This window comes from Pungitius pungitius, chromosome 15 (genome assembly GCF_949316345.1).
Source record: "Pungitius pungitius chromosome 15, fPunPun2.1, whole genome shotgun sequence".
NCBI lineage: Eukaryota > Metazoa > Chordata > Actinopteri > Perciformes > Gasterosteidae > Pungitius > Pungitius pungitius.
In genome coordinates, this window is record NC_084914.1 from 6,564,690 (window position 1) to 6,580,423 (window position 15,734).

At 43.4% G+C, this 15,734-nt stretch overlaps 1 protein-coding gene across 2 annotated transcripts in view; it reads right to left on the reverse strand.

Annotated features, from left to right (window-relative positions):
* LOC119208791 (guanine nucleotide-binding protein G(olf) subunit alpha) overlaps nucleotides 1-15,734 on the reverse strand; it is a 37,523-nt gene that overhangs the window by 5,898 nt on the left and 15,891 nt on the right. For both annotated transcript variants that reach the window (XM_037457815.2, XM_037457816.2), the window contains exon 5: nucleotides 15,203-15,300. In XM_037457815.2, the coding sequence (XP_037313712.1) occupies nucleotides 15,203-15,300 (98 nt within the window). The remainder of the gene's footprint in view (nucleotides 1-15,202; nucleotides 15,301-15,734) is intronic.

The window sequence follows — 15,734 nt, forward strand, 5'->3', positions numbered from 1 at the left end:
ATTCAATTTTATTCTCTTTAAGAAATGAAATTCATGAGTACTCATTTCTGACCCAAATCATCTCACAAAAGAAACCAAGGGACCACTTTCACCAAACACAACCTCATCCATTTATTATAACCCCTCTCTTTAACTGCAATTTCCAAATCTGACCACATGCCAACCGTTCATTCATTAAACCTGTCCCTTGTGCTGGTTACGCTCAAACTATTATTTTGAAGGTTCATGTGAGCCACACCGGATGCTGCCAAAGGCGGCGGCCATGTCTGACTGCCGGTAGAGGCTCGGCAGGCCTGTGCTCAGGCAGCCAGTAGCCACAAGAGGGCAGGCCTGCTCAGTCTGGGCTATTTTGGTCTGTCTCTAGCCAGAGTGATTACATAAGGCGGTTATTGTGGAGGTTAGACAGTTTGCTGTTGCCGTCTCTTCACTACTGAGAGAGAATGTGCAGCAGCAGCAGGGCCTCTGCACAGCACAGCAGGCTCAGGACACCGAGGCCGGGGACACGCGGTCACAGAGGCCCCTGGATGATCTGGATCACACAATTAAAGGAATGCCAACAGCGCTGGTCGAAGGGCCACGATGTACACACAACAAATACACACCTTTATTTATTTATTTATATATAGATAGATACATATGTATTTATTTTCTGTTCCACCTTTACTGAGCCAGGATGATCCCATTGAGATTTTGAATCCTTTTTCCACAGGAGTAGAACCCAGATAAAAGAACAAAACAGCAAGAATCAAAAGTTTAGATAACCATAGAAAAACTCACATGAAGGTACCGCAGACTTGAACAATTATTTCTGGAGGAGAAGAGTTCCCTGATTAAAGCTGATGTTGGTGAGTGAATCCAGTATGTAGGAGACAGATGTGTCCCAAACCGACCATCCCGTCACACCTGATATTTTACTGTAACCTCATGCACAGAATATTACCAAGTCAGGTTTGTTAATATGGTTTCAGCCGGGGTTGGCAGTCAGTTCTTTTCTCAATTCAACCCCTAAAAGTCGCACCCTTAACACACAGTGCAGAATGGACGCTGTGTTATGAACCATTAGATAACACAGACAACCCGCATATGCTCTGACAACACTGTTTTCATCACACCGACTTTATTTCTGCCTCTCGCGGTGCACACAAAAGCAGAAGTAAGGCTATTTCTGAAGGAGCACTAGACTTTCTCACACACAGTAGATGCATGTAGGGGTGCAGGAGACTTAAGAAAAAGGAGAATTTATGATCAAATGTTATGCAAAAAGATCCACTTCTGTCTTTTGTTGGCTTGTTAATTTAGTTTTCACAAACTCATAGAAATGACAAATGCACGCTGCATCTATAAATTCCTTATTTCTCATTTTAGTGCGCACAACATTATGTACTTATTGACCAGATCTTGTATGTGTGCCAAGTCACTCCCGAGCTGACCAGAGGACTAACAGGCGTAAGAAAAACACCCACCATTCTCCACACCTGTCTTTATATTACAAATGGACCTTTGGACGCGCGTTACCTTCAATGTTTAAGACCTGCTTAATAATGCAAAGCAAGCGATAACTCCTTACAATCCTCTCGCTCATTGACGAGTTGTGAGAAGTTTCAGATTCATTCATCAAATTAAGAGGATTGAAGGGGAAAGAAACAACATGGAGTTTCACCCTATTGCTTACCCGGGTAATTATTTAATTCAATACCAAAGTTGACATGATAACCACTGTCTTTAGAGGTCAGTAATAACTAAATACAGCTGGCGACCCCCCTGAACAGGGGGGATCGGACAGTGAAAACATAAAGAAGCCTAGTAGATGTTGTAAATAATGCAGGTTTCCAAAAGAATTCTGATTTGGTCAGACATTCATGACAAAATTGTATGCTCCACCTTAACCGATAAGGCTGCAGACATCCATCCATCCATCCATCTTCAACAGCTTATCCGGGGTCGGGTTAATTCATTGTCAAAAAATGTCAAAAGATAGTGACACACATGAGGACCACATCATGTGCACCACCACTTTCCTTAAGTCCAACCTTGCATTATCAATATGCCTGTTATGGTTCATTTTATCATCACATAAAACAGAGAAGCAAATTCTCTTCTTATCTTTAAATAGTAACACAAATCTGTAGTCACACTCGGCAACATGCAGAGATTTACGTTGGCATCATTCAGGCACCACAATTAGCAAATTACACAATTATATCCACATTTCAGCTTAGGCTTCCTGGGAACCGAGGCGAACACATACAGCAAACCTATTAAAACGACACGCAGTCGAGTATCATCAACACTCGTCTCCCCTGAGCAGACACTGATTCACACACAAAGACATCAACAAAACCTACAGAAATCTCCTGCTTTCGCCTCACCACTGCGACAATGTGTTTAGTCAGCCTTCCTTGCAGAAACACAGCTAGGTTATAATTACTGAGCACTTTGTGACCACCATGTGACAAAAGTACTATTGGTAGAGCACTGGAGAGCCAAAAATAGACCTTGTAGCCAGGAAATAAAAAAAGAACTAGGGTCCTGGATCCAGGAAAAATAATTAGCAAGTATATCTTATCAAAAGGTTTGGGTGCAGTTTGGAGAGGCCATAGGTGTACCGCTCCAGCTCTACAAATAGAGGAGCTGGTTTTCAGGCCCAAAGAAACTTGCAGTTTGGTTTGGGCTCTCCAATGTCTTCCCAGAACTGACCACTGGCATCAGGGATCGCTATGTGATGTGGTCCGTTTTTTGTCATATTTGTGGATTTGACACCTACTAGGATTCAGACTTTGTTCTCAGTATGCCTACATTAATATATGGTTGTTTATTTTTTATCAATTTGCTTAACATTGCTTTTTCCACTATGTTTTCTGTTCAAAACCGCATTAATCCAGCTGTAACTTCACATTTATCTTTTACTGGTCCATGCCAGATGCACAGAATTTGCAAGTAGGATGAAAAAAAAAGCCAACTGCACTTACTGTCTTGACTATTAGAGTCCCTCTCTTTCTGTCTGTGCAGCTGGGTTGTCCCTGTATTTAGCTAAAATAGACTGCACTGCACCGCCAGGCCAGTCTGTGATGCTATGTATAGTCTTTGTTGAGGACAGTGTTACTTGACTTGGCTTGATCTTCCTGTTGTTGTTGGGACTCATCTTTCCATAAAACATAGACATGAATGTAGACACCTCAGGACCCACAAGGTCCAGGTCACATGTCACTGCCCATTGAGCAGAAGAGGGAGTAGAGGGAAGACGGTAGTGGTACTGGAGTGGGAGGGGCATTAAAACCCCTTCACACAGAGTCTCGGGGACATGGGTCACCCCGCTCCACTGGAGCTTCTGGCTGAACCACAATGCTACAAGCTCTTGTTCGAATTAGGTTGCTTTTCAGAGAGCCACCACAAACAAATAAACAAACCAGTTGAAATACAAATAGAAGCTGCAAAAGTAGCCAACTGGAAAAGAAGTGACCTAAAGAGTTACAATTTCTTTTCAATATTGCAAACAATCGGAATGCATCACGCTGTGCGGTCCAAGAGGTTTTGGATAAATGACATTTTAAAAAAAATGAGACGGGAAAAAGTCCGCTCCAACAGATAGGCAACCTTCACACCAACAACAGCTCGCAGCCTCATGTGCTCATTTGATAATTGGGTTGACTTTTTACAAATAGTGGACCATCTTTAATTAGCAGAGCAGAGGATCCGATCAATAGTTTCCATATTTTGAACGGCTCAGGCCAGCGCTCAGGCCAGCATAATGGACTTTCACTTTAGTCTCCATTTGACTGGTGACAGTCCTTTAAAACTCACTGCTGGACACGGCAGCAGGCCAGTCATGCTCTTCCTAGCTGGAAAAGCTGTATTCAAATGTCCAATCATACATCTTTTTTTCTCTTATATTTACTGCAGCTAATTTTTTTTATTTTTATCATGACATTCATTTGGAATAAATAGGTAAGCGATCGAAGCAAGAGCAGCGATTAAAACATAGCTGTAGCATTGCTGATGTAAATACGAAAGAGCACCACCTAAAGTAAGAGTAAGAGTTCCAGAGCATCCCTGTACCAACCACACTGTTGTCAAACAAATTACCTCAGGGAAGTACAAAAGCAGAACCATGACAGTAACAACAATGACTCCTCATTATTAAACAGCACACTAAATAAACACATTGAAAGGGAACAGGATCATAATTTCAATTTGCAACGGCTTTAACTAACAGTTACTTTCGTTATTGATTAGGAAGCAATTGATTTTTAACACAAAACAGATACTTTTGTTTTGTGATTTCCTGACAACCAGACATTCCGGTTTAAACAATATATAACAGATGAGTAGAAAATGGATCAATGAATGAAAAATAAGCACTCCTTTGATGATTCCTTTTTGGAAAGATTTGGAATTGTGATCAAATATGAAAACACTTTTCCTTCTTGCCTCAGCCGTCTGGTCTAACAAAACACACCCAGTAGCCCAACAAACCCAGCCGGACCGCACATCAAAGGCTGCCCGACTTTTAGAACCGCCGCTGCGCGCGCACACACACCCACGCACAGACACCCACGCACACACAGAAAGACAAGGTGGAGGTGGAGCTGTGCAGGATCCTGGTCACCTGGTGGAAAGATCTGAGCCCCGGGGTTCACCCCATCCATCCAAACAGGAACACTGTGCAGTTTGGGAGATGGATCTGAAACTAGACAAATCCATCAACGGCTCAGTGGGTACTTCCTAAATATAGGAGCAGGAACGGAGACACTCGTGAAAGTCAAACCAAATCTTGTGTAAACAAAAGTGCCTGCTTTATCTCAGGGCCACCGATTCGCCTTCCAGGCCTGCATCAAGGCATGGTTTTGAAAAGTGTTGTATAAAAATGTAAAATACATTGCAGTGCCCTTTTGTATCTGCTCAATGTCTATGTGGACCGTTACATTAAGCCTGATGACAATAGACTCAGCCCACAAAATTGTGTAGTTACAGTGGGAACACAAGGATTCTGTCAGGTCTGAACCGGGTCCCAAGTGGAGCTACCAGCTACGCCTCTCACAGTGAAATTATCCGATAGGTTACTCTAAATAATGTTGAGGCCCAACATCAATAATGCTATCTGTCGGCTACTGAATTAGTCAGTGCCAAAAATAGAAAACAAAACAAAAATAGACTAATCAGCAATATTGAGTAGCAAAGCCTCCATGTCAAATTAGTTGTTCCGCTTGGAAGTCAACTGGTGACCCAGTGAAAATGAGCTTTTCCTCTTTTGCCCTAATCAAAAGTCAATAACCATAAATATCAGACAGGGGAATCTAGCCGAGCAGTGCAGATTGCATAAGCCTGAACTGAGCCGTGCCGTCTAAACCGGGTGGCGCTTGGAAATAAATTAAATCCACGCAAAATAATTCATTTTTCCATTTAAAGAAAAAGCTAATGCCTTTTTTTAATTGTATTCACCACCTTTAAACATGCATATTCTGTGGCAGAACTCAAGTTGTCAAGGCCTGTGTGCTGTTTGTGTAGTTCACAAAGTGGCCTCCGGGTGGCATCCTTTTTGCTCCTGCTGCACACAGCCTCTCTTCCACACTGACCCTGCCTGCTTTTAGCAGCTGGGTTCCCATGGCAACCCCAGTCGGTCCATACCGCTCCTCTCTCTCTTTAGCTTTCTCTCTCTATCCCCCTGTCTCTTCCCAAGCCAGGCCACACTTGTATCCTTCCATTCCCAGACTCTCCCATACATCAACACAAAGCAGAACCATGCACTGTGTTGGCTTTCTACATGGTATGTGTGTCACTGTATGTGTGTGTGTGTCTTTGGTTGGAGGGGACAGCAAATTTAGGCTTATGAAGACAGATTATTCAAGAGTGCCACCATCTCAAGCACACAACCAAAAATAAGTCACATTTTCAGCAAGGAGGAGGAATGCAATGTCTTGTCTTCTGTAGTATGCAGTGATGAATTAGATGCACATGGTTAATGGAGTAGAGGGCTTAACCGTGGGGATTAATAAGTTAGTAATAATGTTACCAGTGTTACGGAGCCGTCAATAGCTTTCGGTAAACCACTGCATTCTTTATGGTCAAGTGGCATCATCAAACTGTGGTGGTGATGTTGCGGACAGCTTTGTAACAACCTCTATGGAGAAAGTAACACATCCACCCCACGTTGGTGATTAATGGAATAATTGAGTGACAAGTGTCATCACTTTGCCAACAAACAGGTGAGAAAAGTAGTACAGCCCACATAGGTCAACTTGCTATTTAGCCAATTGTAACCCTGAATGAAAAAATAAAATCCACTTAGATTCCACTCTCAACCCCCCCTAACAACACTAAAATATGGTAGAGATCATTTCCAACACTTCCTCACTTCCTATTTAGTTGCAAGTGATGATCCCTTCAACTCAAAATCAAGCTGTCTTTACATTCTGTTTATTATAAGCTAGAGGTCATCTAGAGATACAGGTGGTGTGGGTTTCTAATTGTGCTTTTCACTGAATGCATAATTAGCATCGTTCAAGCCACAAACGTTTTAACGTTGTATATATTTTAATTCCTCCTTTAACAACATCACTGTAGGAGCTGCTGGCCTTTGGTCACATGCGACAAAGAGAAACGGTCAACTCTGAGAGGGCTTAGAATTTTGGGATATTAAGAAATAACTATACTAATTAAAATGATGATGATGATAGTTGATAATCAAAATGGATTGATACATGTTTCTGGGTGTTACTGTCACAGCAGAAATTGCAAGGCAAACTAGGAAGTAACACAAAAGAACATGTAAGTACATTACACCTTTGTTTAACCTGTAGCAGCTGAAAAAACACAATAGAAGTGGACTGGAATTACATTTTTAAATAAATATTGTTTCAGACTTCAGCATCACGGTCGAGAACCTCAACCGCGAGAGGAACCGGATGTTCCCCTGACATAACGTATTGTTTTGTTTTTAAGATGAACCCCTTATCTATCTGGTAAGTTTTAAAAAAAGCTGCAGAATCTCAGGTTAAAAATGACAACAGCAATAAATCATCCAACCAATCTGCCCTCATGCTAGAGCCAAATGTTTACTTAAGTTAGCCTCCAAGCTACCTCCTTCAGACTATCCTGATGACACAGCCAGCAGCTAGAACTGTCTTGGCAAACACACCGCTGTGACAGAAAAATATAAAAGCTTTCTATAAATAACTTTGTGCCCCCCATCGCCCACATTCCACAAGAGGTGAAAGTTGAAGCTTGTTTGACTAGCGGCCAAGTTAGAGGGAGACCTTTTGCCTGGGTGTGGCTGGGCCCGGCTAACTGCTAGCCTCGCTGCTAGCCAGGCCTGCAGGCTAAGCAACAGTCACTACAGCACACATGCAGGCCAAACCGCCGCTGAGGATTCGAAAGCCGCCCATGTGATGCAAAACACGTTAATGTCAATGCGAAACAGACATTGTCCTGTGGTTTCTGCTGCTGCTCACCGTGAGCAGGACTCGGCAGCGACGGGGGGAGAGAGAGTGGAGCTGGGAGCCCCTGTCATGATTAGACAGCAAAATGTCTCCTTGCGTGTCAAACCCCGCTTTGATCAATTCACCCCCCTCCTCCTCCTCCTCCTCCTCCCCGCCACTCGGTCTCTAGCAGTAGCAGAAATGGTTGTGCCGTGTGTGTGAGTGGGGGAGGAGGGCGGAGGGGGGGGGGGGGGGGGGGGCAGAGCAAGCAGGAAATGATATGAGTGCATTCGTACACTGGCAATGATTTGTTTAATGTCAGGGCTTTAGGAGAAGAGCAGGTATGGCCAGGCAGTGCGTAGACGCTCGCGCACGCAAAACCAACACAGAGGCGTTTTGTGTCTCACCTTCTGCTACTGACCTTCCCTTTGTTTACAGCGCATTGCCGGGATACTCCCTTTGATTCGGCTGCACACACGTGACCCTCCGCCAGTTTCTGCTCTGCAGTGCTGCTGCTAAAAATAGCCTCAGCTTGCCCTGGCTCCACAGCTAGTTTACATAAGCTCTAAAGGGGGGTGGGGGGTGGAAGGGGAGTGAGCGACAGAGGGGGGAGAGAGAGAGAGAGAGAGAGGAGGGGGAGCCTCAGTGTAGAGGGATAGAGAGAGAGAGAGAGGAGGAAGAGAAGGGGGCGAGGGGGGGGCTATGGACGACCATTCCACAATCTCTGAGCAGAGAACCTGCAGCGCCACTGCTGTCCTCCAGCAGTCTGTGCCTTTACACTCCTGGTCAACAGTCGTGTGTGTGTGTACAAGAGAGAGAAAGGTATGTGGTTGTGTGTGTGCGTACTGTACGTGTGCGTGTAGTCGGCACACAGCAACAGACTCGCAGATATCCGCCATTCACCAGCCTCGCGCTGTGTCTCTGTCTGTCCTTTAAAATGGACGCACATTTTAACCCAAAAATAAAATTCTATTCATAGCTACAATTCCCCTTCTTTAAGTGGAACATAAATTTCCATTTCCCTCCACAGCGCTGTTCATATTAAACATTCAGAGAGACGACAGTAACAATTAACAAGGACCAACAAACAATCTAAACATGATTCAATTTTGCTAATTTGATATGTAAAGGGAGATACTCAACCCGAAAAAACACAATCGTGGTGACTGTATTTTTAGATTTGAGATCTATTCATCAAATTATTAATTGTATTTTCAATGGAGCAGGGCCTGCTTTCAAATGGGATCCAACTCATTTCTAAACTAAACAGAGGCTTTCAGAGCCTAGAAACTAAATGAAAACACACTGGCAGTGTATCTAATCTTGTGACATGTAGCATGCTATGCCGACCAGCTTTAGGCTCTCTCTCAACTATTTCAAAATGCCCAGGCAGGACTGAAAGCTTTCTAAAAAAAACAGCATCTACAACTTCAAACGACATCCGCAGTACTTTAAACACTTAGCTTACGGACAGAAGGAGCCATTAACAATTCAAGTTACGCTAAATCTCGGGCCTTACTGATGAACTCAAAGACGCCAAGTGTTGGATTTACACACACATTTTGGTGAGCGCTTCATATTAGGGAACAACATGTGTTCTGCAACATCCTCCCCGCCATTACTTTCTGGCCTCGAGAGAGGACTGAATAGATAGACCGAGAGAGGGAAAGTGGGTGAGAGGGGGAGAGAGAGAGAGAGAGAGTTGGTCCCACAGGGGGCTCTAACAACCTTAAGGACAGTGGTTTGTGTAGATGGAGTCCCACTGAGCTTCCAGTAGATTGGATTCTACGGTGCAGCTCGAAACCACTCCTTCCTCTTCCTCAGAAATCATGCACACAAACACACACACACTCATGGATATAACCAAACACACACTTCCATAGTGCCCTCTTTGATTATTCCTCAGTCAGCTGACATCAGTGTCATCTGATTTTAGCAGGCGACACAAGAATCTTGCTATTGTGGATTAAGCCATTTCATCATTCTTTGTATGTACATTTTGGTGTACTGCTTGGCCCTGAGGGGCTTACAACCAGGCGGGTCGAAACGTCCGGCCGCACATGGGCGATGGAAGAGGGGCAACTTCCCGAAATCCGTGGGTAAGTTTCGAGCGGGACATGACCACGTAATGGCTCCAGTGGCATCCAATGGCGTATACATCAACATGTCCGTGGCCGAGGTGGTCCAGGCCAAGGATGGGGCAATATCACAGCCGATGGCAACGTTATATCGGTGGGCGTGTGCTCCAAACAATAAAGTACCAAAGTGGTTAACTTAATTAAATTGCTTCTGATTAGCTCATATCTCATTCCTCCATACGCGACCATCCTCGTATTTCAGTTCAGTTTTATAGAGTCATTAGATTGCTCCAACACACTGATTATCTAACAGACTCCCTCACCCTTTTTTTAGGTGCAAAAGTGAAAAAACAGTGATTTCCGATTTCATTCTGGAGTCATGTGAGACTTCAACAACACACTGGATGAAGTTTAACACAATATCAAATGTGTTAAAAAAAAAGAACTTGGCAACTAGGGCTCCAACTAATGATTATTTTTTTTCAATTAACTGGATAAAAAAACAGCATTAAAAAGCTTCACATTGCAAAAAACCCTCCGAAAATAGAGGTTGCTCCTTGAGCATAATACTAATTTATAAAAAATAAATAAAAATACAAATCAGAAAATTTAACAGTATTTGTTTAACGGCAGAACTTGTTCTCCATACTACACTCAGATGCACACACTCATGCTCTCACACTCAGACACACTTTGAAACACATACCCATGTTCACTTGAAGCTTATTCATTGAATTATTAGCATTATTGTAGTGCAAGTTGAGTAAATGTATACACCACATCGAAATATAGCTAAAAAATAACCAAGTGCTATGAGATGAATTTAAAATGGCATATGTAAATAAATGCATTAGAGGCTTCTTAGTTAGCCGCGCTGGTTTAATGGATCACTGTGTGTCTCCCTTTACAGCCTTTACCGGACCCCCCACGGTGTCCGGCAGCCCGTCCAGTGCGGCCCGCCGCTGGAGTGCGTACGGCCTGCCGGGTGACCGCCACGCACCCGGCGAACCCAGGGCTGTACCGTTCGGATCGCAAGCGCCATATTACGTTGACTTTGTATATTTGTTGGTATCATACTGCGTATCATCAAAGCAGTTAAACATTAAGGAATGAAGCAACCTATTGGTGACAGGAAAAGGCAGCAGTGACATGCAGCCTGTGTATTAATATCTCTCTCCCGGGCTTTTCTGTGAACAGAAGAGGCTCCTTATTGAGGAGATCCACTGTTTGCAAAGCATATCCCCTGTTTCTGTAGGGCCTTCAGGGGCCGGAGCTGGCTGACAATGGCGGTCATTCTTAGCACTTTACTGCCCCAGATGACTGTGTCAGTGGCCCCCCGGCTGGTGACAGAGTCCCGTGACCAGCACTACACCCCAGCCCCAACACCGACTCCAGCACCAGCCGTGAACCAGCGCCGGCCTCAGATGAGTCTATTGCGGTCCCATCTCCTGGAAATTTGTACGGTCACGGCCATACTTCTCTATCCAGGACCAACTACACCACGTAACATTAGGACTTATCCTGGGCTCTGTGCCGTGTAACACATGTGACGCATTTGATGCATTAATCAGTTCCGTTCTAGGTTAAAAAGTTTATGATTCCCATTTAAAATTCTTACCAGTAACAAATTCTTTAATCATTTGATTTGTCACTTATTTAATTGATGAATCGTGTTATGTACCAACAAATAGTAAGACAGTGGTCCAAAGCTTTTCCATGTACCATCACAAATGACATTGAAAATGATTAAATCCTCCAAAAAAAGAAGAAGTATCCGTAGTTGCAGATGAAAAAGTACATGTTTACCTCTAATGGTGTTAGGCTATATAGTATCCATGTAGATCAATTCAACATTTCTTATCTGCATCACTTTTTTTCAACAGCAAAACACTGAAAGCATACTCGTAAACTACAATGAACACAATGCATTGTAGACAAAAAAGCACGGTGTCTCTCTTATACCCAGAGGCGCATTGACTCAACATCATCGAGGGGAGGCTATGGTTGGTAGCTCAATGCATTTTGGAAGTACAGCATTTTAAATCATTAAAAAAAAAAAGGCTGTTGTACCTAACCCGGCATCAGCGCCATCTCTGTCCCAGGACTCATTCGCACTGCAGGATTAAATCCCCCGCTGTACCGCTCAGCCGTTTCATAGCCTCATTTCATTTCAGCTACAATCTCACACTCCAGCTCCATCCCGTGTAGCTCTCCTCTGGCCCAGTACCTGCTGCTGGATCCAGGCTTCCCACGACAAACACCGGGGGAGCTCTACAACAGCCCAGACGGCTTCTTACACTGAATAACAAACATCCACTGCAGTAATAACTACTTTTGTGTATCAATTATGTCACAAATTGTGTCAGATTTGCTCGGGGATTGCAACGCTTACCACAGGAAGAAACATTTTTAAAAAGCAGGATGCCTGGCAGTTCAGATTTGCGTGTGAAAAAGTGTTTGATTTTGCTGTCACATCCAAGGCATTGCAATGGAACGAGCCAGCCGCGGCTGAAAATAGCTCATAATCAATCAACTGACAGACCCATATCTGTGCTCTTAAAACGTATAAATGTGCAATGCAGAGGGCGGATCGATGGATGACAGGATTCCACAAGCATCGATATGGACATGCTCTTTGGCATAACAAGCGCTTGCCATCGGCCCATACTTTTTTCCTGTGCCTCTGTCCAATCGGCCGTCCATAAGTCCATAGTTAGGCCTGCTGGAAAAATATCTGCCAATGTAACAAGGTCTGTGAAGGACAACACAGATGGAAAGGCAGAGGTATATAATCTGCCATCACAAAATCTAAATGCCACGTCACCAAGCAATCGTGTTTGGTGATTTTTACGACAAAACCTCTACTGTTAACATGTAAGATTAGCGGCCTGCCAGTCTGTTTCTCCTACAAATAGTCTTGTGTTGGCCAACCTTCTCTTACATATACTCTGAATGATCTAAGACATAACTTCCACAGTCTTGTGTTGTAGTTAACAAGAATTTGAAAAGGAGAGGAGGTGTAGAGAAGAAAAGTGGAAGACAAAATGAAAGCTTCCTAGTCTGGCGGTAAGGTTTTCAGAGCGGGTCGGGGCGGCGCTACTCAAAAGTAGCTTACTATGAAGAGAAGGGACGAGCTAGCAGATAGAACCTGAATAACCAAACAAAAACACAACAGCCATTCTCCAAACAATACAAAGTTTGTTTCAATACAGCCTGAGTCCACAGTTATGACCTCTGCTCCCTTCCTTTCAATCCAGTCGGCTCCTAATGCCTTCTGCTAGTGTTTCACTGCTTCTAGGGTAGTAGCTGACAACAGTTCATGTATTTCAGTGGTCAAAAACACCAGTAGGTGTGTGTGTATGTGTGTGTGAGGGCGTTTACACACAGCCAGCTTCTATGAAGCATAGAGTATCTATGGAGGCCACATAGCTCATACAGATGTTAAAACTAAGAGAGAAAGTAAGTGAGCGGCCACGCACTGAAAAATTCCAGACCTCAATCCAACACACTGATAATAGAGGCGTATTGCAATGTGAGATATCAAAATCAATTTGAAATGTGAACACAGATTTTTTCCTTGGAAAAAATGGAAGGAATTGGGACAGATTTATTATATTCCAAGGAGAATTCTAAGCAGACTCATTGCACTACATCACACATACACTCTCTTGTTTAGAAAAGGAAAAGCACTTGGAACCAAAACACAACAACTGTCACTCAGCTGAACTCCCGTTAAAGAAGGACAAATGCAAAATGACAAACATAAAAAGTGAGAGCCATCACCCTCATAATTATTGACGCCATCACTGGGGACTGAAAACTCAACTTCTTGCCCTTGTACACTAGACAAAATGAAGCTGTAACTTATTATAATGTTTTATCTCCTTTATCACACCAGTAAAACAGATTTGTTAGCTTGATGATGATTTATTGGCCAAACATGCAACTGCTCACCCGCCCTTAACCAATAAGGAGCAGCAACGTAACAGCAAGAGAGACGGCGACAGGAGGACAGGCAGGAGGGCAGTGGAGAGAAGTAATCAAAGAATGAATGATATTCAAGAGAACCGGGTTGGGATCAGAGATGACAATTGTGAGACCAAACAAACAATTAAGCACAGAACAGAGTAAATCTGTTTTAACTTCTCAGGCAAAAAAGGAAATGGGCTGGCTATAACAGAGCCAGAAAGCATATCCGCCAAGTTGAAAACCAATACATGGACTCCGAGACCAAAAAGGTCACATATAAAGCGCCATTTAAATAGTGTATGCGTCCCACTGTCTGCATTCCACTCTGTTAATGTTTACTCATGTCACAGGACGGCTGTATTTTCTGTGCTTCAGCTAGTTGCAAGCCTCAGTGGTTTCAGTTAATACAATATTCTCTCTTATTTCAACAGTCAGAAGCGCACTGCATTGACAGAGCTGTAGGGACATTAGGAAAGAAGATGTTAAATGTTGTTGATACCAGCATATTACGTGGTGTCATGTTACTGGAATATGGACTAAAATAAACATAAGATGCTTTTTTTGCATATTATGCAGTCGTCCTGCACACAGACTGACTCGGAGCAGCAAAGACAAACACAGGCCTTGGACTGTAACAGCTCCACCTTACAGATTCATGTGACTCTTCCAACCACCACCTGACTATCTCTCTCTTTTCTATGGAAGCTGCTTTTAGGCAGGGCAATCAGGGGAAGACTTGACCCGAAGTCAAATTTATGTTCAAGAAATGGAAGATATCCCCGAGCAGAGTACAGAGACTGTTTGTCTACGTGCTACGGCACTTTTAAAAGATCTCAACACCACGTCTGCGTAACACAGGCTCACAGATTGCTGACAACAAGACAGTATCTCCAGTCGCTGATAAAGCGTTCCTTTGACAGAACCCTGAGAGATAAAGGGGAGCCAAACCGTGGAAGAAAGAGGGGACGACTTCCAGTGGGCTGCACGCCTGAGCCTCTACCTTTCTAAATGTCCTCATATTTAAATGTGAATCCAGAGGTGAGTCAGAGAGGAAGTCAAAAGGAGAGCACCGTAATCAGTGAGTCACTTTGCATATCCAAACTTCCTTTTACTGGCAAGTCAGGGACCCTCTGTTGTGTGTGACCAGCACCAGGGTGGCCCAGGGTGAAGATGGAGCCTCATACAATCTGGGGCACCGTGCAATGAGGCATCAGTTTCAGCGCCTTGCCACACTGCAGTTATCAGTATTTCCTAACCCACAGTATCTGGAGTACAATTGTATTAGGAAAAACTCTATATAGATAGTAACCAAAATCAAATCCTGACCCACATAGCTTTGGAGCAGCCTTAGCGACACTGCGCTAGTGTGGAGTCTCAACTCCACAGGTAGGTTTTCACCGTCAGCAACACTATTTTGATTACAGCATTATTAAAGCTTTATAAATAGGGCGGATGTTACATCAATACAATTCCAGTGATTACGGCATGGTCACAAGGAGATATTTGTATCATTTTCAGAAAGGAAGAATACAACCGGTGCTTGCCACGCCAAGAGTAAACACATGTCAGCCATATTCATATATGACTTGGCACTATCACACACACCTCAAACATGACATAAAGAACACACACAGAGCAGGGTGGGGGGGGGGATTCACTCATTAACAATCTTGTGTGACCGTGTAAGGGTCCAAAGCTTAAAAACCATACCACAATATGTCTTTAAATGTTTGGACTCACTATTGTGCACAGTCGATGAGTTGGTACTCGTTGGACCTCTCAAAGCATGCCTTCACTCCTTCGTCGTCCCACAGCTTCTTTGCATGGTCAAAGAACTCCTGAAGAAGAAGAACAACTTTAAGAAACAGACAACAGACAATAAAAGGTATATTGACAAAGTAGAATATCATGAGTGCTTGGAATTAAATCACATTGATGGTGTTGAGGCACACTGCTCAGGGTAAAGCACCCTAACGTTACTCAACTGTGAGCTTTAGAATTAGAATGATGAAGAAAGATTCATTCTTTACATTAAATAAAGTCTACTTCATTTTGACCTACACACAAAAGGCTAAAACTATGCCGACGTAGCATATATTTTTCACTAAGTATTAATACGTAAGTAAAGTCTGCGTTGAGTAACTGCAGACGTGTGTTTAGAAAATACGACACCAGATACTATAGGAAATTACCCACATTCTATATATTCAAAGAGAACTACGTGGTCATATACAGTTATCCATCTAGTCAGTGCCACACAGTTACACAGATT